General features: G+C 33.6%; 3 protein-coding genes across 9 annotated transcripts; 1 reads left to right on the forward strand and 2 right to left on the reverse strand.

The window, feature by feature from the left end:
* Positions 1-566: 566 nt before the first annotated feature.
* Positions 567-13,847, reverse strand: LOC108202625 (phospholipase D zeta 1). 7 transcript variants are annotated; one of them, XM_064084360.1, is made up of 22 exons: positions 13,472-13,845; positions 10,960-11,061; positions 10,762-10,877; positions 10,516-10,657; positions 10,209-10,379; positions 9,103-9,273; positions 7,803-8,045; positions 7,604-7,712; positions 6,769-6,899; positions 6,525-6,664; positions 6,289-6,438; positions 5,673-5,829; positions 5,301-5,594; positions 5,063-5,200; positions 4,400-4,510; positions 3,499-3,645; positions 3,234-3,431; positions 2,482-2,583; positions 1,582-1,713; positions 1,417-1,482; positions 1,233-1,294; positions 567-1,157 (listed from the first exon to the last, which is right to left on the reverse strand). In XM_064084360.1, exons 1-22 carry the CDS (start codon positions 13,670-13,672, stop codon positions 908-910), a joined length of 3,333 nt encoding a protein of 1,110 aa, XP_063940430.1. In that variant the 5' UTR covers positions 13,673-13,845; the 3' UTR covers positions 567-907. The 7 variants fall into 7 exon arrangements, 5 of the variants coding, with proteins under 5 accessions (XP_063940430.1, XP_017226598.1, XP_063940432.1 ...); XM_017371109.2 differs by lacking the exon at positions 6,769-6,899 and having other exon boundaries at positions 7,596-7,712; positions 13,472-13,844; XM_064084362.1 differs by lacking the exon at positions 13,472-13,845 and having other exon boundaries at positions 10,516-10,673.
* Positions 13,848-16,457: 2,610 nt separating this feature from the next.
* On the forward strand, positions 16,458-17,789 carry LOC108200363 (uncharacterized). Its single transcript, XM_017368489.2, has 2 exons — positions 16,458-16,884; positions 17,260-17,789. The coding sequence occupies exons 1-2, from the start codon at positions 16,477-16,479 to the stop codon at positions 17,437-17,439; spliced, it is 588 nt and encodes a 195-aa protein (XP_017223978.1). The 5' UTR covers positions 16,458-16,476; the 3' UTR covers positions 17,440-17,789.
* An 84-nt stretch (positions 17,790-17,873) lies between these two features.
* On the reverse strand, positions 17,874-20,858 carry LOC108200362 (two-component response regulator ORR21). Its single transcript, XM_017368485.2, has 5 exons — positions 20,423-20,858; positions 19,666-19,818; positions 19,194-19,535; positions 19,009-19,085; positions 17,874-18,471 (listed from the first exon to the last, which is right to left on the reverse strand). Exons 1-5 carry the CDS (start codon positions 20,562-20,564, stop codon positions 18,103-18,105), a joined length of 1,083 nt encoding a protein of 360 aa, XP_017223974.1. The 5' UTR covers positions 20,565-20,858; the 3' UTR covers positions 17,874-18,102.
* Positions 20,859-27,662: the final 6,804 nt, after the last annotated feature.

A 27,662-nucleotide genomic window follows, 5' to 3' on the forward strand; every position in this document is an offset into this window, starting at 1 on the left:
TTAATATTATTACATTTGTATTTTATGCTTGAGGTAAAAACAAAAAATTGAAGTTTTTTTTTTTTTTACATGGTAGTGCAGATTTTTGTAGAGTAAAGCAATAATTTATGATATGTTAAGATAAAATATATTTTTACCTTTATTTATAAGTTTCATTTATATTGACTTTGACAGTATATTCTTGACATTCATTTGAGATTTTTAAGGATTTTGTTCAAGATAATTTGGTTGATTTTTGAGTATTTTTTCTTGAAATTTGATATATTCTAATTTTTAAAAATCTCTTCATAATGATCAGATTTTTGAACCGCTACGTTAAGCCCGACTCATACTAGGTTCCGCATAAGATTAAAAAATAATAGTTTATTAAAATTTGTGAATCATTATTAATTAATTAAAATATGAATCAAATATATATACCATATTTATATTTTCTCATCTAGAGCCGCCATTTTTATTAGAATGAATCATCAAGTAAAGACTCTTCTCCATCCACATTTCATCTTGCTACCAGATAAAATAAAGAGCTCAAAGTACTGTGAATTATAGACAACCATTTGCTGAGGTTTATAAAAATCTAAGCTGTACAATATACATAAACAATGAATAAATAATTTTAATAGTTACATGATTACATCCACCCACCAGACCCCCTATATATGGGATGCCAATCCGTGGAATGAATATCCCCACAAATAGGCAGGAATAACAGAACTGCAATAGCTACTGCAATCACATGAGGATGAGGTGCAGCAGTGCATTATATACAGCTTAACTGTGATTCTCTATACATATACAGAATTTTCTACACTACACAGATCCTCTCTCTTCATGTATTTATTTATCTTTCATGTGTGTTCGTGTTATCCCCTTTGCAGGCGAGCGACAAATGTTGCATAAATTACACTTAATGGAACACTTGAGGTGATGCGTAATATTCACTCTCATTGTATCCAGGTCTTAGATCTTCTTCGCACATAAAATTTAAAGGGAAGGAAACCAGATGCCCCTTCACAGACTTCAGTCTTTCCATGGGATCAATTTCTATTATATTTCCATCCTGATATGATTCCAGGGTCATGGGCGCTATTCCTAAATCATTTGTTGTGTGACCAAGTTTCTCTTTCCAGTAGGTCATACTTTCTCTAAGTGCAGCTCTGCATCAAATTGTTGCAGCTTAGTAAGGAGACAAAAAAAAGAGGGTGACTGAAGATGTAAGTTACGAGCCTCACCTTGATTGTATGAGATCATTAGGAATGCATGAAATTACATCTTGATATATCATTGTATTTGTCTGTCATATGAGAAATTACGCACACTGTAGTTATTTACAACCGCAAAACTCAAAGCAGAAGCTATATCAGATATTTCATTTTGCAAAAAGATAAAAGTAGATAAAAAATCATGACCAAGTACCTTTGCAGTTGCCATCCATATATCCTTGTACGTTGAATCAATCACTGGGTCGATGATTTTGCCCAACTGAAAAAAGGGGTAAAACAATATAAAACATGTAATCAGTTGAATGATCGCTCATGGTACCATGTCTGTGCAGCCAAAAACTACATTGAAGATGCTAACCTCTCCCTCTTGAAGACCTAAGTGCTCAGACCAGAGTGCCTGACGAAGACTAGAAGCAAATTTTCCAGCCTTCCATGGCTTCCCTCCCATGTATGAATCAACTAATTCTTTATCTTCGATAAGGACACCAATCTAGTGTAACGATTATTTACAAAATTTAGTTAGTTTTGGATATTTGAAGTGGTCAATTTACAAAATCAAACTTTCTAGGTTTTTGAGCCACAGTTGTAGAATAAAAGATTCAAGATACTATTTAAAATATCAAAAAGTTTCCATTTACAACTATCATATGTGTTGCGGAGGTACTGTGAAGATACTAAATCTCCATTAATGATATTAAGAAATGACAAACTGCCATGTACATGTTCTCGGTTCTCCAATCACAACAAATAGTGTTCAGAAGTAATCCTTGCGCCCGTTTGGTGTTCCTTACAAGTAACTTATAAGTTGAAAAATGCATGTAAAAATCACTTTTCCAAAAGGATCTACAGTTCAGATAACTTTATGATTACACACATTACAGCTCTATTTACTCCCAAGTCAGTTGCCATATAACTTCCGCTACAAGTTGAGAACCAATGTTGCCCACTCAGAACCAAGCAACATAATATTTAAAACTTCTATGTGAAGAAAAGAGAGTTAGATGGCTTTATAAATTATCGATTGAGAATCCTTAGTTAAAAAATTGAACCAATTAGTTAGTTTAATCAGAAAGAGGAGGAATAAACATTCCAAAGAGTCAAAGACTCTAAACTTAGTTTGTACATAGGGATTAGAACTTCGATCTAATGCATTTGTTGGTTCATGTTAAAGACACACATTGCTTTCGCGGTAAAGGGCACTGATTCCAATAACTAATAGTTTCAGTGCAAAAGGAACCACAGATTATAGAAGTAGAACCTCAGAGTCTCTCGATCCAAGCAAACTTCTATCATTGATGTTAGCTGATCCAATCAAGACGGAACAGTCATCAATTATCATAACCTTGCTATGGACATAAACCTGGAAAACAAATGAAATATTAATAGAATGGATGTAACTTCCACCAATTATTTACAGGCATTAAAAAAAAGGAAAGAAAAGAATATGTTAGTCTAATGGTGTATGTTATATATACATCCTCTGTTGGCTAACTAGAAAATTTCTAATTGCCACAGTTCCTAGATATTTGCATGGAGGCTCAAATAAGGGGGGAATCTCATGACAGATAATGTGTGTGCAACAGCAGATATATTTCCTTGGTTATCTACCTTAGTTTCTTAAGGGGTAATGATAATAGCATAAAAACTTGGATGCCTTAGGTCATTTCGTTTTTACATCAGAAATACCTGATATTTCACATTTTGTTTTTGCGTCTATGTGTCCAATTAGTAAGCTCCATCTTTCCAAGATGGTCATGTTTCCTATGATCACAGACCCAAAGCCGAACAAGGATCTAAGACAATAGCTACTTGCTAATATCGGTCATGTAAATAACAAACTACTCGAGATATCTTTACTTGTTCGGAATATAACACACATTTACATCACAATTCACAATCACAGCATCTCTGACTGACCTGGACAGCAGCAGTGAGATAAATGTAAAATATCTTTTGCATGAAAGGTGAAAGAAGAAGTAACATATATAAGAACAGAAACGTAGATTATACCTGGCTAGAAGCCACTGGACCTTTGTCAGAGAGTCTACCATAAGATCTCAGACCATAAAAGGATATGTAATCATGCATTTTAGCACCAAGAAGATCGTAGAGATTATGCAATATAGAATTTTGTCCTCTACATATCGTTCGATACTGCCAATGCATGATTGCTCGCACAGATGCAGCACCAGCATCATCAATACCACCCTGCAAACATAACTTTTCAGAATTTTTCCATGATCTAAAAAATTGGAGGACAATTGATTGTTTTAACCTGGAAACCGGGGAGAAGTGGTATGACAATTATAACTCTAAAGGACTTTTTTTCATGATGTGCTCGAATAATACGTCTATACATTGATTCTAACACACGGTTCTGTATGGTATCATCTCCCTTGAGACCTGAGATGAAGAACTGGTTCTGCAACAAGAAACCAATATATATTAAGAAGTGGGCATAAATATTCTAGTAGAATTGTTAAGATTTTGAAATTAGAAATGGAGGGAAGACAACACCTAATGCCAATATCAGGCATGGATATGAAAACATCCACATATACAGCAAACTATATATAATGGAAACATATGTAAACTATGTGATTGATTAGTCATTACTACATTACTGTCATCTTTTTACCAAACATTTTAGGAAATATTAAGGTCCAGTCACACGGATAAATCATTTTTTCTTTCTGGTCAACTGGCATTTCAGAATTCTGCTCTATAAATCAGAGCTTTTGTCAAACAAGAGACGCTTTGATTTGCCATATGAGAATAGCCCACATTCTTAGTGTTTCAATTATATAACTAAATTTTTTATCTGCCATTATTCAGGTAAGTACAATAGAAGAAATTTTCAAACATAGTCCTACAGAGTTTTTCAACATATTCACAGATCAGACAAAATTATGCCAGAGTATGATAAATCTGTGAATAAGTTGCTTACTTTCTACTATGTGTTTGTTTCTAAGAGATATACCTTTAGGCTATGCTTGTTTCCTGGGATAAATAATCACCAGACTGTTGGCCTATTTGCTTATAATGTATACTCAACATAGCCCATTTATTCTGTGAACTTAATAAATCACTTCATTTTTATTAGTAATTCCAAATATCTCTTTCAATGGACTTCTTCCTAATATGATTTTCCTTTACCCCATTACTATTGTGCTGACCTCAATATAGACAAAGTGTTCAGCCTTCTCGATAAGAGAGCGATAAGTTCTGTGGATGCTTTCTTCAACCTGGCTTGTCCCAGTAGACCACTGGCTAATACTCCGTATAACCTGGAAAGGAGAGAGGTTCTGGTCATAAAATAAGAAATCAATGTCGGAGAGAAAACATAAAAAGTTCCAAACTCTCAAAGGTCTTATCCATGGAACATTTCACGCCTTATTCACATGCACTAGCTCTACAAAGATAGCTGCTTTAGAGGTACAGTGGATGGGTTTAAGCACTCAAACAGATTTTGACTGAAGAAAATAAGAAGCAATCTCATCTTTGGAGTGCTGTAAAAACATTGTTAATGGCATTGAAAGCCCAAAAGCCACAAAAACCTGAAGATTAACACCACTTCTGAGATTTCAATCTATAAACTCTTCCTATTTGACCATACAAGCCTGTGAAAGAATGCTGCAGTCCACTTAACCATGTGTCATACTACACAGAACAAAGCATACTATTTTCCAGTGTTATAGACTTAAAATTAATGTGTAAAGGATGTGGGTCAAGTTATTAATAGCTGTACAACACATACATAAATTGGTAGAATGAGGAGAAAGACATCGAATATCACTAAAATAATACCAAGAGGAATTAGGAATTCCAACTCGCATCACCTGACAGCGACATGAAGCACGAGGACCAACTTGTCCAGTTTCATCTGCAGAAACAACTTTATCACTTCGTTCTTGTGTTTCCAACCATTTGTTTTCTGATGTCTCGTCGCTGGACTGCAGAACATCTAAAGAGAAATCCTGCTTAAAAGTAAAATAAATTAAGGTCATCTACAAATCCTTTCATTGGCGTAGTTGTAACTGAAGACTCATTTTTTAACTTCCTAAATAAGAAAGGAACCTTGCTGTCCTCTCTTGGCTGATCATTAAAATCATGGTTCATTTCCAATTCGTTTAATTTTGAGTCTTCATTAGAAGCACTCGGCCCATCAGCTTCTTGAGGTATTAGCAAAGGGATATCTTGGAAAGATGATAGCGAGGAATCAGAATCCTGTCTTTTAATATTTTTATTGGTGCCTTCTGCAATCCTCTTTTCTTCCACCATTTCTTTGCTATTTCCCATATAATGTGGAATAACCATATGCTGCTGAGGCATTAGCAGGGGTATTGTTTGCTCATTTGGAGCTTTACTTCGCTGGCAAAAAAAAAATTGTAAAATATAACATATATCAGACTTGTAAAAGAGCAAACGATTTGTACTAAAGCGGGATACCTTGGCATGATTCCAGCGCTGAACAAAGTGCCGGGCAACATCACGACAGGGTGGGCCCCAAAGGGCACAATGAACATCATGCCACGGCATACGTGGATATTTTTCACGATCTATTTCATCTGTCATAGTATCTTCCCAAGTATTTGGTTCTGATTCCCTTACATAGAGAAAATAAATATATTTTAACATAAGCTCGTGCTTAGTGAAGTTAAAGATACAAATAAAGCTAGTCATCAGAATGTACAAAGATATGTTGAACCATTTAAATCGACCATTGTATTTTGCCTAAGTTTATCATAGTCTATGAAAAAATAAAGCATATACACATGAATTGGAAAAACGACAATACTACATTAGTTATGAAATTTAAAAAATGTTAAAAGTATTCCAAGGTTTGTCCCCTCGATTGTTTTGGTCTGTATTAGTGTAACTTCATGATTATAAAGCTGAAACATAGCAAGAAAGTGAAAACAATAAGGACAGCCAGAAGACACACGGAATGGACTTTGAAAAGTGACATGAAAACCAAAATCTTTGCATCACTCATCGTTTGTGGGTGTCAATCAATTTGTTTGAATCAAAATCAAGTATAGACTAGGAACCAGAAGCCATGTACCTGGGGTTATAATAATCCTTTCCTGGCCAGATGTTGGGTGGAAAATCACCCACTTTATGGTCAGATGAATCATAACGACCAAAACATAGATCCAGTCCTCCAATAAAACAAATGTAATTATCGATAATGACAAGCTTTTCATGATGAGACCTACATGTAATAATTTTTTGTTCAGTAGACAGCATAATTATGATTCAAGTTGAAACAAGATAAGTAATTCACCCTAAACCACATACCATAGATAGACACCGCTAGAAAAATGATCAGGATAACGCAGTACTTTGATATTCTCATGGATGCCTAGAAGCTTTCTTTTACTGTACATGCTATTAATTTTCAGGGCAAGAGCAACCTCTTTGTACAAAAGGATATATATCTGCAGTAAAAGATAAATAACAAAAAAAATAGTTACAGGCATCCATAACATAAGTCTTACGTGACAATAGGAGAATCATATGGAAAAATGCTGACAATTTTTACCAAGAGAACAATCAAAAAGAATGTAGGAAACCCATGTATATAAAACTTGTCACCTAGGAAGCACCGACTCGGGTACGGCGACACGGGACACAGGACACGGGATACGGGGATTCGCCAATTAGCAAAGAGTCCTGGATACGGGACACGGCAAAAAATAAATAGTATTTATAAAATATATAATTTGTTGAATATTAAACAACTTCACACTTGAACTCATTGTCCCACTCGTATATTTATATAATCAAGTGATCTTTAGCAAATAGATATATAGAATGATTTTATATCTAGGCTTTTGCGTATGTATATCAGATTAAATGATGAAAAACAGAGAGAGATAGCTAAATAATTATATACATATAGAATCTGTATACATATAAAAGACGTCTGGTATTAGGCTATAAACATTACTGGGCCTTTTTTAAAGTTGGGCAGAGGTTTTGGTTGCATGTCGGCTGCATTTGCGTTCCGACACGCCACATGGCGTATCGGATACGTACTCAGCCGTGTCGGTGCCGTGTCCCCGTATCAGCCGTGTCCGACACGCATACGGCAGCCTTTTTGCCGTGTCCGTGCTTCCTAGCTTGTCACCATAAATTTCCCAGGTAACATAATAACAAAAGGAAGAGTCCCATAATATTGACAAGAAGACATACTAACAAAAATAATAGTTCTAATAAAATTAACAGAAGGGGACCTTGCTATCTACCATCAGCCCATCACACTAACAGCTGATTACTATCACCCATAAAAAATTAGAAAGAACGAAAAAACAGCAATATTCACCTAAGCATCTTAAATAATAATGTTTAATACATGAGTCTGAGTACCTGCACACCTTTCTTCGCTTTTGCTTCCAGCAAAGCATCAAGCTTGGAGGAAGCATGAGCATGAAATGGGCGTCTTAGATACAATTCAGGGCAAACCCACCAGCCACAAATGAAAATCTGCATGAAACTCTTAATCATTAATATATAGCACTAATCTATATAAGAAGAAACCAATGCAGGCTGGACCGACAATAGCTAAAGCTGCACCTCCGATTTTGCTCCATTGATAGCTAAAGCAATAGAATCAAAGGCTGCTTGACCATCAACAAACCACTGAACCTCACTACCATCTTCAGTCAAACCCCGTGGAGGAGCATAGGAACCAAAACGATGAGGATGACACCAGCCCTCTGGAAGTCGGATTACAGCATCATTAATTGCAGCAACCCAGTCTTTTACTTTAGCACTATTCTTACATCTTAATCTTAGGCTCCTGTTTCCACAAAACACCTGTAGTAAATTTACATTGTAGAAAATTATGTTCTATAAGTGGTAGTACACTTAAATGAAAAGAAATTTCAGCATGAATCAATGAACTCATAATAGTAGAATGTGAATGAGTTACATAATTGTTTTCCAGGTCTTACCAAAGTAATATAAATTATAAACCCTCATGTTAGCTACATCTATCTTATGTAGTCTAGTAAAGAAGATATGGACCTATTTAACAGGAATTTACAAAAAAGGAATTTAATTTTTTTGCCCTTCGATATTAGCTGAAAGTCCTTGAATTTCAAATCTTGAATAGCTTTCCAGCCAAGTCATGGAGTTGTAATATAGCTCCCAAAAGTATCATCTGTGCCTGGATTACGGTACTGACTGTCATATACAACAAGGATTTGAGGCCCTGTCTTTAATTTGGACAAGGGTGCAAGATGATCATAAGTTATTAATAATGACTATCTTCTTTTCTTTTGCTTTTTCTTCTCTTCTCTTCTCTTTTCCTTTTCTTTTTTGTTCTTTTGCATCCCAACATCATTTCATATGTCCTTTCAGTTGATCAAATTATCCAAATTTATTAGAAAGGATCTATCTTAGAATAAGTGTTGTGTTTGAGTGTCATTGCAGCCAAAACCGAAAGGTCAATAGAAGAAAATAATAAGATTTTCAGAAATTAACACATAACAGTTGCCCAAACTTTAAAACAGATGTTGCATCAGTATTCACTAGCCTAATGCCCAACAGTAGTGCGCCAAATTCAGGCTAAAAATTGTTACCAACTGATCATAAGCATAACCCAGTACATTAAAGGTGTATCTTAACCATTGGTATAATGCTGGAGACGATTTGTACCCCCAAATAGGAATCAAAGTATAAATTCCATTTTAATGGGTAAATAAATTTTAGTTTGAAAGAAAAACAGACAAGATATATAACCTAAGTCACCTAGTTTGCTGTAGACCAATGATACAAATTAAACCCGAAGTAGGAGAGAAAACATTGGATAAGCCAGAGAGATAGCAACTACTAACTTTTTCAGAAAGTAAGAGAGTTATATCAGAATTACTTCAAAAGAATGACGCAGAGGATTCCTTTCTTTAGTGTCTACTGCTAAAGGTACTCTGCCTCCAATTCCATCTGAAGCCGGTAGAACATCGAAAATAATTATATCCAACGGTTTTGGGTCAAAAGGATCTTTTAGCAGAGCCAGAAATCCAGGTTTCAGAACAGCCCAGACCTGTGCAAATTTCATTAAAAAGAGCGTTAGTGTGTACTAATACCACAAAGCAATTGCATAGAACAATAATGACATAAGTCACTATTTATGCTTTATACAGAACTAGATAATTCCTAAAGTTGGCTGTTAATGATCATATTGAGATCTTTGACTGTTCATCTTTCATTAAAAGATTAAAACTAGATACAACCGCTTTCTTCCAAATAGCGTACACATAGGATAATAATTTAATCAAGATAGAGAATATAAATAGGTGCAGCTACAACCACATGTGCAAGAATGACAGTATATTTCGAGTAAAGGTTTAAAACTGTTTAGATACTGATCCATATTAACAAACTCTACGTTCATCAAAGTAAGTGTTATCAAAACACATAATCAGGTATGAGTTGTCTGGACTAAAATATAGCAATGAATGTAGGAATGATCTTTGGTTTAACAATTAAGGACAACATACTTCAAAATGCGAATATGGCATAGTTAGAGGACACGAATTCACACTGAAAGCCAGGGGCTGCCTTCCGGGTTTTTAATACAACGATTATTTCTAGCTAATAGACCCATACACAGGCACTTACAGAGTTAGTGCTACTTCAGTTTAACCCAGAATTGAAAGAATGGGCTATATAATTGTAAAATTCATGACAACTATACAATAAATAAATGCAAAGATGCACGTGGGCTATGGTTGATATTTAAATATGAACTGGTAGAAGGCAACATCTACCAATTTCTTGAAATTTGAGAACCAGAATCGGTGGATTCTACTTTTCCAAGCACGCCCCACAAGTAGGCTAAGCAGGCACTGATCTTTCTGTCTTAACATTTACCAATCGTTAAGTTCCTCCAACAAATTTAAATCTCAATACAAGATTTCACCCACATCCCTTGTATACTAGAGCTAAGTATGATGACTGTCAGTTAGACTTTCATACCTTTTGCCAGTTGTCGCTACAGCAATTGAACCATTGACATGGCGAACACATCCTGTGATCCTTATCATCTAAAATTGTTGATAAATGATTCACCATCACATAATCTTCTTTTTGCTTGGGACCGTACTCTGGGGAAAATGATAATCTAGAAACCTCCAAAAACTTGCAAACCTACAATAACATATATTTTGCAATTGTAGGCATCAAAATATTGCTCACTCTTGCCAAGTATATAAGAAATAATATCCCAGAAACAACTAACATTTTTTGAACTTGTATTAATAAAAGCTATATCACCCCTGTGTACCTCTCTAGAGTTAACAATATCCAAGTTTCCAAGAAAATGATTCAAATATCCTTGCATTGCAACCCTTGCCCTGTCAGACATTGAGTGCTGCCTTCCAAGTTCTGGACGAATAATCGGCAGAGCAGCTCTAGAAGGAACATCACTGAATAAAAAAGCACCTGTAAGAACTATATCAATTATGGAGAGAGAAGATATCATATACATATTCAACTAAATTCTGAGAAGTTCTACTTAATCAGCACTCACCGACTTCGAACACTTCCATCATGATTTAAAGGAACAGTTTCATCATCATGTTCGTTTTCATCATGCACCATTGCTGCGTGTTCTCCAATTCCCAAGTTTTGCAGCCATTCTTTAACCTTGCAACACAATGACATAATAAAAAATGCAGCAAATCCTTACACGATTATGCAATGAAGGCTCAAAGTAACACTGTCACACCTGCTCTTGCTTCTCATGGATCTCCTCGATGAACAAACGTTTCTTCAATGCAAAGTGCAGATAAAAAACTTCTGCAGCTTTCTTCTTCAACTGCCACTTGAACTATAAAACACATACAAGAACAAAATGTAGCGTTATTTAGTTTTGTGAATATCTACAGCTAAGAACGCTTACAGACTATAATGTTATAATCACGATACTCTAACTTAGCGTAAGCTGAGAAGCAATAGATTAACCGTAAACTGAGAAGGTATAAACAATTTAATTGAACACTTGTTTATCTTCTATCATGATCTAAAATATTTTCTACACTTCATTTTGGCAATGAATTAATAAACAGTCTCTCTTTATAAAGGAGTAAAGTAATCTAATCTAAACTGTTGTCAACACTGTTGAAAATAATTTAAGGTGACTTGGAGTAATTTTTAATAAATCTCTATTATTACTTGATGGTTAGTAGAATAAGTAAAATAAATTGAATCATCAGAACAAGAAACTTAACAGTGATGATTATTAGAGACGAAAGAACTAGGATATGCAAGTCTTCAATCTCAAGATATTTTGAGGCTTTAGCATGAAAGAAAAATTGAGGTTTAAATAGATATATAAAAGAATATTGTGATAAATTAATAGTTGTGGTGAATAAAATTCATTCAATGGAAGAGGATCTACCTTAAAGCAAAGGTGTAAATAAATTTTTTGTGAATTCAAAGGCTTAAGACAAAAGTTTCGTCGCTTAAAGATTCAAAAGATAGAAAAAGTAATCTTATCACAGCTAATTGATTCTTAATTGGAAGCTGGTGATAAAGCAATAACATATGGATTTAATGAGACTACTAGAAGAAAATAATAATAATAGTTCGTTGGGGAAGCGCTACAACTAAAATAGGAATAACAAAAAATACATCCTCGGTCACAAATTTCACAACTATGAATAAAGAGGGACCGGTGGAAACAATCCGAAGTTGATTTGAGTGATTTTGAAATATTTGTATTATTATTTAATGGTTAGTAAGATAAGTAGGACGAGTTCCAATAATTGGATTGAAAGTCTTATTTGTGGTAATTATTACTAATTAGAAGTCATTGTGGCTACTATCAGTTATTAGTATGCATTAGCTTATAAAAATTGTATAGATTTGTGTATTCAAAAAAAATTGATATTTAGTATGGCACCATTATATGATTGGCATCTGCAACTCGTGTTATTGCCTTTTGGCTTCTAGTAATAGTACCCTTGAAATTCTACTTTCACGTAGAGAAACGTTAAAAGTATAAGAGCATCTCAAGGGTATTAGGTAAATTAATTAGCTAAAATATTAAAAAAATAATTGTTACTTAAATTTGTTGAACCTCTAACGTGAACGTGGTGTACTCTAATGGTGTTATCTTTAATAATGATCAGTCAAATTTGGATAGTAGTATATATTGTGTAATGGATCGGTAGTAATTGATTTAAAAATCAATATTTGTTTTTGCTAAAATAGGAGAGTTGTTCATGCATATTATCATCTTTTTTATCCCATCCAAAAAGTAACAAACACCAAAAATTTACCATCTAAAACAATATTAGTACCATTTAGAACCGCTAATACTTGCAACCTTCAAAGTAATATATGTTCTTTTTCAGAATATAATATGATACTACACTATTAAATAATTTTTTCCATGTTTATAAGAACTAAAAAAATCATGTCATAATAACAATAGCTTTCTTAAAAAAAAAGCATATAATTTATAAGAAACATGACATTGTGCACCTTATTCTAATTACTAACAACATACAATATCGTAGAAACAAAACATGTTATCTAGTTGCAGACCGATAAATGAGTTGTTGATTAAACACACATCTAAGACTAGGTGCTTCTAACTTGTTCTCCTTTGTAGTAAAATATTTGATTCTCTCCAATCCCTTGTCATCAGTTGAGTTTAAATATGAACAAAATATAAATAAATCTTGTTATTATATTTAAGAGTGAACTAGGAGTCTTTCCGAGATGATTTTAGTTATTGGACAAAGTTATGATATGATCATAAAGTATATAGATGAATTCACCTATAAAGTATAATGAAGCTTGAACTAAATGAAAAAATTGCAATTAAGTAGTACTAGTAGTATTTAATCTCCAAATATAACATTAATGTTGTCCCTCCTGCAACATGACATAACTAAAAAAACAAATTAATTGCCAACTACCCCAAATTTAACCAACATTCCTAACCATCCAATTACTCCCACTTACAGGAAAATCGAAGATGATCAATTCAACCGAAACACAATTTGAATGCTTATCAGTAATCACAGTTTCAATATAAATCACCAGTTTCAGTTATAAAATCCTCAATTCTCAGTTCTTATTTTAAAATGATTTTCATTAGACTCTCTCTCCCCCCCTCCCTCTCTCCCTCTCCCCCCCTCTCTCTCCCCCCCCCCCCCCCCCCCCCTCTCTCTCCTTCCCTCCCTATCCCTCCTTGAACACAGAAACTACACAGATGAGAGATGTATTACCTGTTTGTAGGAGAACTCAATAGTGTAAGACAAGAGCATGGGAGTAATATCACTAGCATCAGGACGCGACACTTGAACAATTGTAGCACTAGGCAACTCATCAAACATCCGAGTTGACTCACTTGAACCATGACGAAACGACGCCGCATCCGATTGCATTTGAACGTAAAAATCGCCGGAACTCAATCGCTCCGTCGACATCACTTCCGATCAGGAAAAGTGAAAATGCGTATGCGTATAATACATACAATGATAGAAATATAATGTATGTATAGTTGAGTAATTGATTGAAGTAGATCTAGAGAGAGAAAAAGTGGTGGGAGGGAAGAGCACGTTAGTTATGTGGTTTGATTTTTAGTTGAGTGCCTGTTTGGGGTTGTGGTTTTCAACCACAACCACAGCTTTTTATCAATATTTGTCTATGAAATAATGAATAAAATATTACTCACTCCGTCCCATTTTAGTTGTCACATTTGATTTTGTGCCGGTCAAATTGATTAAAGTTTGACTGAATTTTTTTAATATTTTATCAATTGACAAAATAAAAAAAATATATCACCAGAAATAACTTTTAATTTACTTTAAGATGTAATTTTCAGTTTTTTAAAATAATGAGTGAGTAACTTATAATCTTCGGTCAAAATCATTTTGACCAACAAAAATAAAAATGTGACAACTAAAATGGGACGGAGTGAGTATTTTATTATAATTATAACTCTGAACAGTAGTTTAACAAAAACTTTACCAAACAGTTTGTTTTCAGCTTTTATTCAAACAACACATTTGAAATCAAATTTACCAAACAGTCTCAGTTTTTATAAACAGCACTTTTTAAAACAGCACTTTTACTCACAGCAACAACAATTTTCAACAGCAATCCCAAACAGACCCTGAGTATCATAGAAGTAGGTGTATGTATATATCAATGTTTTGTATGTATTGACGGAAAGGAAAAACTGCTGTTTGAATTATGGAGTCTTTTCTTTACTACGGTCAAAATTTGGTCAGGACGAGATTTTTCGGATCGTGTAAAAATCTATTTATTTTCAAGTGGATTTGTGATTTTCATTCCGTATATCAAAATTGTTAATATAAATATGTTATATATGTTTAATTTGAGTCTCTAGTTTTCATTAATCGTATTCACTTATTATAAAAGAACCCTCTTTATCATCATCTCATTAGTAAATATTAGAAAAAAATAAAAATAAATTATAATTAAAGTTATTAGATTTTTCTAATATTCTCAACTAAACTCAAAATAAACGATTATGATATCATCTAAAATATCATAATTGAATTTATGATGTTACTCATATCTTTTATACTCTCACTTTCTTCTTGAGATAATTTAGAAATAATATGAAATCAACGTAATGACAAGTATTAATAATTATGAAACTACTCCCTCCATCCTTGTTAGGAATCAATAATTTTTGATGATAACATAAACACTTTGTAGCATGTCTTATTTAGAATCTTTATCAAAATTTCAGTTGTAATTGTTATACTTCTTATCTTTGAGAATTATCAACGGATGGGTAGAATAGGATGACCAATTGTAAATATCCAATGCCATGTAATTTTATCTAAATGAAGGATATTCAACTGATGAGATGTAACTATTCAACTGATGAAGACTGGATCATGTTTCAACTGATGATGACCAAGCATTCAACTGAAGACAAAGTGTTCAACTGATGATGCTAGAGAATTCAACTGATGAGACTGGAACAACATTCAACTGATGAAGTTTGTAATTCGTTCAACTGATGAAGGAGCTTTCAACTGATGAAGTCAAGAGCAGTTGAAAGTGACCAGAGCTTTCAACTGATGAAGCAGAGAGCAGTTGAAAGTGACTTGAGTTTAAGCCTGACAAATCACATGGATCGAATTACACTAAAATAGACATGGAAGCCTGATTAGGACAATAAAGAAGAGCCATAAACATTCTTATCTCATGCAATGCAATCTGGATCAAATCAAGATGATGGTCAAAGATAAAGACATCTCATAAAGCATGCATAAGACAAAGATGTGCAGCATTGTTTAGATTAGAGTGCAATTTGTATTCTAGTTAAAAACTTTGTAAAACTTGGAGTATATAACCAAGTTAGTAGCATTAGTTGAAAGTGTTTGAAAAACTTGAGAGAAAATCTGAGAGTTAGAAACTGTTCAAGTGATGAACCTGCAGCTGTGCGAATTGTAATCAATCCACAGATTTTTCAATATAAAATCTCACGGGTGGATCATTCAATCCACCCGTATTTTTAATACTTGGTGTTTTTTTGCTTTAGTGTTTTAAAGTGTTTATGTTCTTGAATCTTTTAATTTGTAAAAGATTGTATTCAACCCCCCTTCTACAATTTTTCTCATAGTTGGTGTAAAATAACAGTCCCTCCCATTTCTTATCAAATGGGTTGGGCACGAAGGTTAATGAATATGTATAAAATAGTGGAAAAGAAGAAGAAAAGTGGGTGAAGTGATGTGACACATTGATTTTTAATGTATAAAAAGAAGATAGTGGAGTAAAAGTAGTGTGAAAAAGAAAGAAAAGTGGAGAATTGGTGAGACTCATTGGCTATTTTTGGTAAGTTTTGAAATGTAAAGAATTGGATGGGACATTCAAAAAGGAAATTGTAAAGAAATAAAAGGGACGGGGGAATATGTCTTTAAAAAAAGTGTGATTCGATTACGAATGTTTTTTTTTATAAAATGAATGATTTTATTTGTTTTGAGTGATACGAAAATGTGAAACATAGAGCGAAGTACGAACGATTAACATGTTTTTGTGATTATTTTGGACAGTTCTCACACTATTATTGTACTCTTTTGAACAGTAATGTAGCAACAAATTTTAGGCAGAATCTTTTTTCTGATTCTGTTTCGAGGTGTTACAGCTGGAGAAAATACAAGAAGCTCACATTTTCCATGAGTTTCTGAACATAAATATTTCGAGCTGCATTGTTCAGAAAATTAAATCAATAAATACGCAGAATAAATGAATGGTTAAGAATCGAATGGGTAAAGGCCTTATCATGAAAACCTTATCTATGCAGTGTTCAGTTGTTCACTTAGTACCTATGTTGAAGAGCATAGATAGATGGAGCACAATCAACTCATCATCATATTTTTGCTGGCCTTCAGTTTCATGCAAAAATGTTGCTACTGATTTTAGTTGCATTAGGCAATGCAATTCAAAAGCAGGCAAAATTCGACATGCTTCCTGCATTGTTGTCAATGCCAGGCGGAGAATTCGCTATGATGAGGACGACGAAGAGGACGATGGGGAGGAATATGGGAACAATGAAGATGTGGCAATGCTGGAATATTACAGTGAGAGTGTGAAGGAAGTAGCACTTCTTGTCAAGGCAGAGGTGGATGAGCAGGATGTCCAAATTCTTGTCTTTAAGGTTAGTAGCTGTCAAAAGCATTCCATTTTGGAAAATTTGCAAAAATACTCACGTTTTCAGATTTATTTTCAAAAATACGATTAGTTACAGCACAGTTGATGATTTCAGGTTAATGGCGTTGCAAATGAGGTTGCATCGTATTTTTGAAAATAACTTCTGTAACTTGGGTATTTATAAAAAAAAACCATGTTCTTTTGCTTGTTTTTTGAAAATCATTTCAGTTTGAGTAGGCTTAACCAGCATCCGTGATGCCTGTGATTTTCTTGTAGATTGTTGATCGGATTTTTATTTTAAGCAAATATAAGTAGTTATATCAGAATAGTATTTGTGTCGGAGTGTATGACACGGTCTATGGCTCTGTACTGTATTGATCAGGGATTCTCGTCGAGTTTGAGCCACAGTACAAATCCAGATCCTTCAAGGAGTATACTTCCAGCAAGGGCTAAGATCAAGTCAATAGACAGAATCAAAGGGCCATTCAACCCTTCCAATATCGAATACATTGACAAAGGATTATCTTTGGAAACCTTCAAGTCCCAGTTTCTATCCAAGTGAAGAACCAAGTGTTTGTTGTACCTTTGAAGCACACTGCAACTTTCATGCTCAAATTTTGTGGCATTAGGTTTTTTATCTTTTGTTAAACATCACATTGACTGTGTCGGTGACAGTAATTACATTGACTAAAATTATTGGCAAAAAAAACCGTTAGGGCTGCACTCTGCGGATAACACATTTTAGAGTGAGAACAATTGTTCTGCACAATTATTAATATTGTGATGCACTTTTTTTAGGAGTGCAGAGTTCTCAGTGAAAGCACTCTCAGATCTGTTATGCACTCTCAACAATTCGATGTAACTAGTACCCTCTACAACAGATGACACAACAATTTAATTCAATCTCTGCCATTTTATTGGTTTCAATTTCGATCAGATGGATTTTGAACTAGCAACCACTGCCTTCATATAATTATTTTATGAGTTCGAGTAACATGCATAGAAAGACAGTAGCCTGCTTGTTTTTTTATTTATCGCTTTATGTATAAAATCTCCAGGGTGTAGCCATAGAGGTAAACAGGCAAAAGAGAAAATTCAGGCGAATCTCCTAAAGAACCAAGTCAAACTACAATCTAAAGCATCGAAATTTATACAAGCAGAGTTGGCAAGATCTGAGGCCTGAGTGATCAATCTGTCAATTTTGAGCATTTCCAATCCATTTCAGTTATAACTCTATAATCAACCACACAACCGAACAAAACAGGAAGATTGCAGGAAAAATATGAAGAAAATGACCCCATAACAGTGAAATGGGCTGCTGATGTGCTATACCAGCATCACCAAGGGCATTCTTTTGTCCTTGTCGAGATCCTTGTAATATAATTTTTTGATCATTAACTGGCCGGCCTAATAGTTCAGCATGCAGATCGGTCAATGTTTGCAGAGGAATTGGACGAGATGCTGCCAGAGTTTGGGGATCAGATATTTCCCGTAGGCTTAGTCTTGGATCATGTTTTACATGACCATAAAATGGAAAAGGCATCCCCATCGGCTGTTGGAGAACACTTAACCTCCTAAAATATAGCCTGAATCTCTGTAAAAAGAATCAAAAAGAGATTCAGATTGAATATTATCCCAATACAAGTAGAATTTTTAGCATGCGAGGTACCAAGCACATACATATATGATATATCAGTCCAAAAGAGATAGCAATTTGATATACTTCAGTTGTTTGCTTGTGCTTATAAAGGCCACAAAATACTGTTTATCTAATCGGTGTTGGATGTGTTGAGCTAGCACATTAATATTAAATTAGCTTTAATCTAATCGATGGGGATGTTACAAATTAAGGTTAACACATCTAATGGCATTAAACAAGGCAGCAAATTCATCAGTATGTACAAGTTATACTCTTGAACCATGTTACTAGTATCTGAACGCAGTCTCTCTCACTCCCCCCTCCCCCCTCCCCCTCAAAGTTGAAAACATAGAATCTAATATCTCCTAGGGCTGTTCTATCTGCAGCTATAGACCAACGGCGATAAAATACACAACTAATACTTATTAGTAACTAGCACATGCTTATTAATGTTTAGGGACACAGAAAATAGCAAAATTAATAGTGCAACACCTGTAAGTGGCTTGCAACATTCTCTCGGGTCAGGCCCGGGACATTCATCAGTTTGAGAATTTTTTTTGGTACAGCCTCTGAAAGGGAAACAAATTTTTTTGAGTAAGCATCAAACACACATTTTAATCTTTTGATAATACAGACTATTATAAGCTAACATTATAAGGATATGGTTGTGTTCATACTATCTATTCCAAGTTGGTTCACTGCAATAACAAATTTTTGATGAAGCTCAACCGACCACAGTTCAATTGGCTTCTCTGATGCAGATATTTCATCATCTGACTCGCTGCCATCTTCATTAACAGCAGAAGCATGTTCTAAATCACTTGTTGCGCTTCTGTTCCTGTCTTTTTTATCCAAACTGCTAAAAATTTCCTGTTTTTTGGTCTCATTGCACTTTTTCCTGACTACATGCTGCCATATGTTCTTTAAGTTTTCCTCGTGTATAGGCTTGACTAAGTAATCACAAGCCCCGTGTCTTATACCTCTTATAATAGCACTAGTCCTTCCATATGCGGACATCACTGAAATACCATACTATATAACATTAGTACACGAACATACTAAACCAAACATTCCAAGTATATATACTCCTTAAGCAGGGTCTGGGGAACACATATACCAATACCCTTTATTAAAAAACTAACAACTTACTAATGACAGGAAGGTTCATTTCCAAACCAGCGAGCTCAAGGAGCTTAAAGCCATCCATATCAGGCGTCTGAACATCAATTAGGACCAAATCAAAACAGCATTTCCTCTCCCGCAGAAGGTTTATAGCAGCAGTAGCCCGGGAGCATGTTGTAGCTGCAAGCACAAATTCGCTAAGTGAATATAATCAATCTCCAATAATCATTAACACATGGGTATCTAAATCCTCTGTATCAGCATTGCAGCAAAGTCATAATCACAGTAAAAACAATAGGAAGCAACAGATATAATTGATTTATGAGTTTATTATATCAAGCTTTTAAAGATTCCTTAACTAATGTCTGATGTCCACAAAAAAGTCACATGTATTATGATAGATATGACAGCTTAAGAAATATTCAAGCAAACAGAATACCACAGATATCACTTTAAGTGTGTTAACTTCCAAGCATTAGTACTAACTAAAGTACCAACATCGCGAATAAACAAACAAGATTCAATACATGTATCCCAGCCCCAAACACATAACAAATTTCGCTGTAATCATCATATCATATATGCATAAAGCTCCTTAGCATAACTAAGACAAGAATTATCTAAACTTTACAGCAGGCTTAACATGTTTTAACTAGTAAGCATCACCATTAATCAAACAAAAACCAAAACTAAAAGTAAAGCTTCCAAATCAACAAAATGAAAATTACAGATTTAATCTAAAACAATTGAAGAAGAAGAAGAATAAGAAGTGGGGTCTGCTTACATGAATAATTGCATCTTGTAAGCATCTGCTCCACAATTTTCAACCAAGTAAAGTCATCATCCACTACAAGAACTCTTACACCAGCCGGAAAAGTGCAATCTTTGCCGGATACAACCCCATAATTATCAGATATACTAGCCATATATAAACGTAAAACGCAAAACAATCAAATCTTTGAACTTCTTCAATCAACAACAACAATTCTTTTTGGTCTACACAATTTATATTACAAACCACTTAAAATAAACTTCTGATTTACAAATAAGGGGACCATGATCTTGTAAGTATCTGCACAAATGGATGCTGACATTGCTCAATCATGGAGGAAGGAAAGAGAAGAAATTTTGTGAATATTTTTATATAAATTATAAGGGAACTACTTTATGATCAAATTGTCCTATTGCTTTTTAATATATGAAATTGTATGCAGTTAAAATAGTCAACTTGTATTATACTTCATCAACAAGTATATATCCAACAGCTGCATTTGCCATCCAAGGAGGTCACCTCAGGAAAGTAGATGAACACTAAATATATAAAAATTTAATATCGGTTATTTATATATTTATATGAATTTGTTTTTGGGCTTCTCCCAAAAGGAGATAGGACCATACAATTAATTAACAGGATCTTCCTAGCAAGATGATAACAAACTACATTCAAATTTATTCAACCAAGAATCTTCCCATGGATGTTGTTATTTGATAGATCCATAGAGAACATAAATTAGAGTCTAGAGGTGATTTTTTGCTCATATCCTTTGACATCATCTATCATCTCTTAATCATTGTCTAAATATCTAAGTAGTGATCCCTAATCTCGCTTGTAATTTAAATGTAATTCATCATAACACGTATAGGGCCATGATTACAAGCGACATAATGGATCACTATATAGCAAATGGTGAAAGGATGATAGATGATACGAAAGGATATGAGAAAAAATTTACCTCTACATTCAGGTTTATGTATATAGATTTATCAAACAACAACATCAGTGAGAAGATTTCACAAGGGTTTACGGAGGACCCTGGCATCAAAGTCAGTCACTCCAGTTGCTGAATAGTCCAGTATGGTCGAAATGCATACCGGGGACTATTTTACTTTACAGATAGGTGATCTGAGAGAGAGAGAGAGTTGCTGTATAAAAATGTATGAATGTAGTAAAGAAGAGGGGTCTGTCCATTTATTTATAGCTCCTATTCCACCAACAATTTTCACGCAAGAGGGACAGTTATTGGTGGTCCATTTGTTCGCTGCATTGTGTATTAGTGGAGGGTGCATTATTACAAAGCTTTCACAAAATGCAACATGCGCTGATAATTATGCATTTTATGTTAGACTACTGATGGCTCTAATACAAAACTCAAAAATATCTATTGGCCTAAAAACTGAACTGAAAAATGTTACTATTCAGCTATAAAAACACTTGCACAACGCCTTTAGCAACTGTACCTAATGATCAGCAAGAAGGAAAAATCTCAGCACCTGCAGAAACATTAAGACAGACAGTATCAGGAAGAAAAGGAATGAGATAACTTAAGGGGACGTTTGGATTAAGGTCGGGAATGGGATAGGAGGGTATGAGAATAGGGGTTAACGGGAATGAGAAATTGAGAACTGTATGGAAACCCGGGGGTTGGATGTGTATGATTTTTAACCATCTAAAAGAATTGAGGTTCCCATTCCATACAACCATATAAATAAACCAAACACCTATGCATGAGATTGAGGTTCTGATTCCCGTTAACCAAGCTCATTAACCATGAACCACACACTCACTGGCCACTGCACCAAAATCTCACAATATGAAGTGGCAGTAGGAATATATAGGACGAAAAAAGTAACAAACATAACTTCTTGCAAGTCTTACAACTCCTCAAATGGATTCTTTCTGGAACAGAGGTCTAAATTTGTCCCTGTTTTTTGCCTAATGGCATGCAGTTGAGCTTCTGTACAAAAATGTTAACTTGACCAGCTATTACCCTACAGCTATCAATACATGACTCAGACACACATTGGCCAATGGCCATCAACAAAGAGGTTGCACGTATTTTAAGTTGCTAGAAAAACACATCACATACAATTACTTTTTATAAAATTTATATCAATTAAAAGTTTAGAAACTTTTTTGTTGAGCGTAACTATAATATGAAAAAGTCAAACATCAGTTACAATAGGACATAGAAAATACACTAAGACTTTATGTGGATTTTAAACAGTGTTGATTACTTAGAGAACATGTTTTAAAGATCTGGACCAGTAGGGAACTTTAACTAGAATTTGTAAATACTATAGAGAACATACATGGAGTGATCATGCCTTTTTACAGTCAGCGACAAGCTTTTCATACTGTCCAACTTGTTGTAACATGAAACCCTGCTAGACAGGACCTCATTATTCCCATCCTTATTAGAAGCCTTTGCCGAAAAGAACCAATGCGGCCAAGAAAGCCACATTTAATGGCATCAGGATATAGCCCCTTCCTTTTTTTTTTTTAGGTAGGAACCCGCAGCCTCTTGTGACTAAGAGGATACAAGTCACCTCTTTAACCAGCTGAACCAACCCTTGCAGGCAGTCCCTTCCCTTTTTCTTTGCTGCCGTAGCAGCAACTCCGGAAGGTCGTTTTTAAAATTTTAAATAAATAATTTGTTCGAAAGAACTTCTGATTTTAAGCTATATCTCCCAAATTTCTCCGGAATGTCAAGATACTTTAGTTAAACACGCTCTGGATGTTTTATAAACTTTTAGTGATCTGCGTGGTTCTTGGACATGTGATTTATGACAAACACACAGACCTTTTTGTACTGAACAAGTAAATACTCAATTCAGTCATCAAGTTTAAAAAAATGTTGGACAATTAAATATTTATTTATGCCGTATAGCTAAAAAAATCGCTGAATAGGTAAATATTCATTTCGGTATCTAGCGTAAAAACACAGTGAACCTGGCCTAATTTTGTTATAATCTTGTCCGTTGGATCATCCAATGATCCAAACTCACTATGTTACATATGCCCTCCTGACATACACCTACGAGGAACCAAGACCCGTAAAATATAATCATGTTCCTTGTGAATCAATAATGGATCAAAACCATATACGTTGAGATTGCGGGATCTAATTATATAAAGTGAAGTCGACATGCAGACGTTCACACAGAGGTAACCATTGCCAATTAATATAAGCTTTATGTTCCACAATATCAGTACCAGTGGCCCTGGATTCTACTTGTGAATTACATTAAGGCCACAGTACAGCAAGCTACTCAATCTTATTTTAGAACCACAACACACACACACACACACACTCTGACACACTCCGTTTAGATTACATGTAGCTAGTAATACATAGAAGGTAGTTACTTGTAAAACTTAGGCAAACGCATGAGGGGTTTCTTGGTCTTGCGATACTCAGCAATCACAGTCCCACCGTACATCTGTGCAGCTTGGTAACAGTCAATGGACACCACCTCTTTCTTTGCCTGTGCCGCGACGTTGGCCGGAATAATCACCTCAAAAACATGGCTTTTTGGCTGCTGATACTTGTGGACATGCTGCTCCAACATGGCAAACCCTTCTGCCGCAATGTTCTTAAGGTTCTGCTTTCTTTGAGACATTTTCAAGTAGCTTGCAAGAGATGTATTGTGCAAGTAGCTGGATCACTTATTTATCTTGCTAGTTGCAGGTTTGTTTGATTTGTGTGGTTCTGCAACTCATGTTTATATAGAAAAAGGAGACTACTGATATGGTAAAAGTTAAAACGAATATCTAATGATCCAATAATACACAGTCTAGAATCACATATCATGAAACCTCCATATCAATCTTAGTTAACATATATTCCTTTTTATATGTTGAATCCCCGCGGGATTCCCGGCCCCGTCCCGCATATATCTAATATCTAATATAAATAAAGGGCGATGTTGAAGAGAGAACTATTAGAAAGACACTGATGGAACCCTTATTTTATTTCTTCCATTAGTTAGGGTTCTGCCTTCACATGCAAAAAATGTAAATATCTATATATTATATTAAATTATTTTTGAACATGAAAAACAAAATCTATTTAAAATATAGAATTCTGCAGATGGTTCTTTGATTCTTTTTTAAGGACCGGTTGTCTATTGATGAGCGTGACCCTTGTATATAATCCTTCTCTTCACCACAATATCATGTATATTCTTTGGAACTATTCGCATCATTAAATTAATAAATGATTATCATTGCAATAAATTTTTATATGACCAACAATCAAAGAGATAATATTAAATATAATAAATATATATAAGGGTCGTGCTCAATAAAGAACACGTTCTTAAAATAGGACCAGAAAACTACTTAGTTCTCTAGAATCCTAGTTTCAAAAAAAAAAGTTATGTGGAATCCTAAATTTTAAATAAATTTTTAGGATCTAAATCTAAATATATGTTTTTTCATTATTGTGTGTGTTCAAAAATAATTTTAAAAAATATACATAAATATTGATATTTTTGAAATACGAAATTCTGCTGCACAACCCTAACTAATGCTAGAAAAAAATAACGGTTCTATCATCAATGAGTTTAGTCCGTGGAACATCACCGGTATATTATATTAATTTAACCTAAAACTATCACTTTGAGATAGAAGTTGACAGTACTGTAGTATACAATATTCTGCGTTTAATCCAATGAATATAAAAGGCATATGTACATAAAGTATGTTTGTATATAAGTACGTTGATGGAGCTGATGACTTGGCTAGATGACGGGAAATGATGACAAATGTAGATGAACAAGTCACATGCAACTATATATATAATTTGGATTGTTATGATGTAATTTAGATATGATGCCCTTTTATTTATATCAATTTTAGTTCAGAATTATAATTCTAGATTTATCAAGCTAGATGTAAAAATTTGTAGATATGTCAATTTTCAATATTCTAATTGATAAAACTGATGTGAATTTAATTCTTTTTATTATATTTAATTAGACAAGTACGTGTATTAATAGTTGAAAGTAAATTATTCTGTAAATAATTTAATTTGTAAAAATCAATTTTGCAGTAGTGAAAAGCACACTATGCTTTAACTTTTTTCATAATATATATTATAATTAAAATATTTTTAAAAAGGCAACTTTCATTCTTAAAAACATAGACAAGACCCTCGTTCTCCCCCATGCTACGATAATTACATCTGTTATGTATCACATGGCATGTTCGAATGGAAGATATATATTCGGGGCAAATCTCAAAGACTTTAAAGAGAATGGAATTCTAGATCCTAAAAGGATGGTGTGCAGATAAAGATTAAATAAAAAGATTTATCGTTTAAAGGTGAAAGCATTATTCATTTCCCACTGTGAAGGCATATTACATATATAGAGACATTTTGTGTGAGAGATTCTAACACATATATCATGGAATATAAAAAGTGGTGTCTCATGGGGAGAAGAAAACCAGAATCGATCTCTTTCTCTCTTTTTAAGTGAGATATTTTTTTAAGTGAGATATATTTGTCAATACGCGAGGAAGGTGCTATCAAATATCATAAGCAAATTATAATTTATCTATTTTTATATATTATTTTTCAAACAATGACAAAATAAGTCAAGAAAATGGAAAGGAAATACTCATTATATTACATATAATTATAAAATTATCATTATATCATGAATTTATTATATTTAAAATATTACATATAAGTAATTAATGTATTTACAGAATAATTGTCAATTTTTATTATTCGTAATACTTATTTTTGACCACTTCTTTAAAAAGAAATTCATTTATACAAGATATGTTAAATACTAATGTAGTTAGTTAATTTACACAAAATTTATTTATGTGAATTGAACTTGAGATATTTAAATAAATTCTCATCTAAACTCTACAATTATAATTATTAAAACTAAGATATCATGATTTTCATTTTATTAAAAAATTATTAACATATTCTCATGCACAGATATCTCATATTATTTTCGATTTAACTTGATGTTTATTCTAATATAGTACGGGTCGCACTCAAGAGAGAACCGATTCTTAAAACAGAACCATAGAACCGCTAAGGTTTCATTGCAAAACCCTATATATTTCATAAATTTTCAGGATCTAAATCTAAATACATGTTATTTGCATCGTTGTGTGTGTTTAAAAGTAATTTTAAAAGATAATACATAAATAAAATATTTTTTTCATTTGAAGTTCTCGTGCAGAACCCTAACTAATATTAGAAATAAGATAATGATTCTAAGGGTTCTCTCATGACCCAATATAATACTTCTTCCGTCCACCTTGAAAAAATCTCACACTTTAACAAAAGTGAATGTTGACAAACTAGTTGCATCAAATGACTATAATATGTGGAATGAGATTGATGTAGGAAATATAAATAAGAGATATGTGGAGTAAAATTAAGTTGAAGTGGACAGCTAATTTGAAGAAAAAAAATTTCTTCAAAATGGACATGTAAATTAAAACGGAGGGAATAATTTATTTGTTCTCATACTTTTTACAGAATGATTTTGTTTACCAATCTTATTTTCAATAGCAAGTATATATATTTCTTTATATATATGGTACAACAAAATAATTTAGACCTATGTCTTACTCCCTCCGTCCCAGATGTGCACCGTTTAGAGATTAAATTATATATATATATATATATATATATATATATATATGGGAGAGTTCTGGTACAAACTTACAAACTTTTTTTTGTTCAACACATATATAACTTGAGTTCAACATTTTTTTAACATATTTTGTTGAACATCGATTAAAATAGTGGTGGAGAAGTACATAAACCAATTTTTAAATGTAAGAACTAAGGTAAACATGTTATATAACTAATATTTATGTTTCTAGACCCTACCCAAACCCTAGAGGTATAGTTTAAACATTTTTTTAGATATATTCACACAATGATAATTAGTGTTCAACACCCGATGTTGAACCCCAGTTATAAATGTGTTGAAAACGCGATTTATTTATGCGTTATTTTTAAAACTGTGATGTTTTTTGAAAAATTTTCAGCATGGATACTTTATATAACTAAGGATTAACACAATGGGAGAATAAAAAAAAGTTTGTAAGTTTGTAACTTAAAAAAGTTTTTATTTGATCCTATTCCTCTCTCTCTCTCTATATATATATATATATATATATATATGTCTATGTATCACGTGATAAATTATAGTATACGTTATGAAACTATGTATAACTTTGCTAAGGTTAAACAATTCGGTTATTA

The sequence above is a fragment of the Daucus carota genome, chromosome 9 (genome assembly GCF_001625215.2).
Source record: "Daucus carota subsp. sativus chromosome 9, DH1 v3.0, whole genome shotgun sequence".
NCBI lineage: Eukaryota > Viridiplantae > Streptophyta > Magnoliopsida > Apiales > Apiaceae > Daucus > Daucus carota.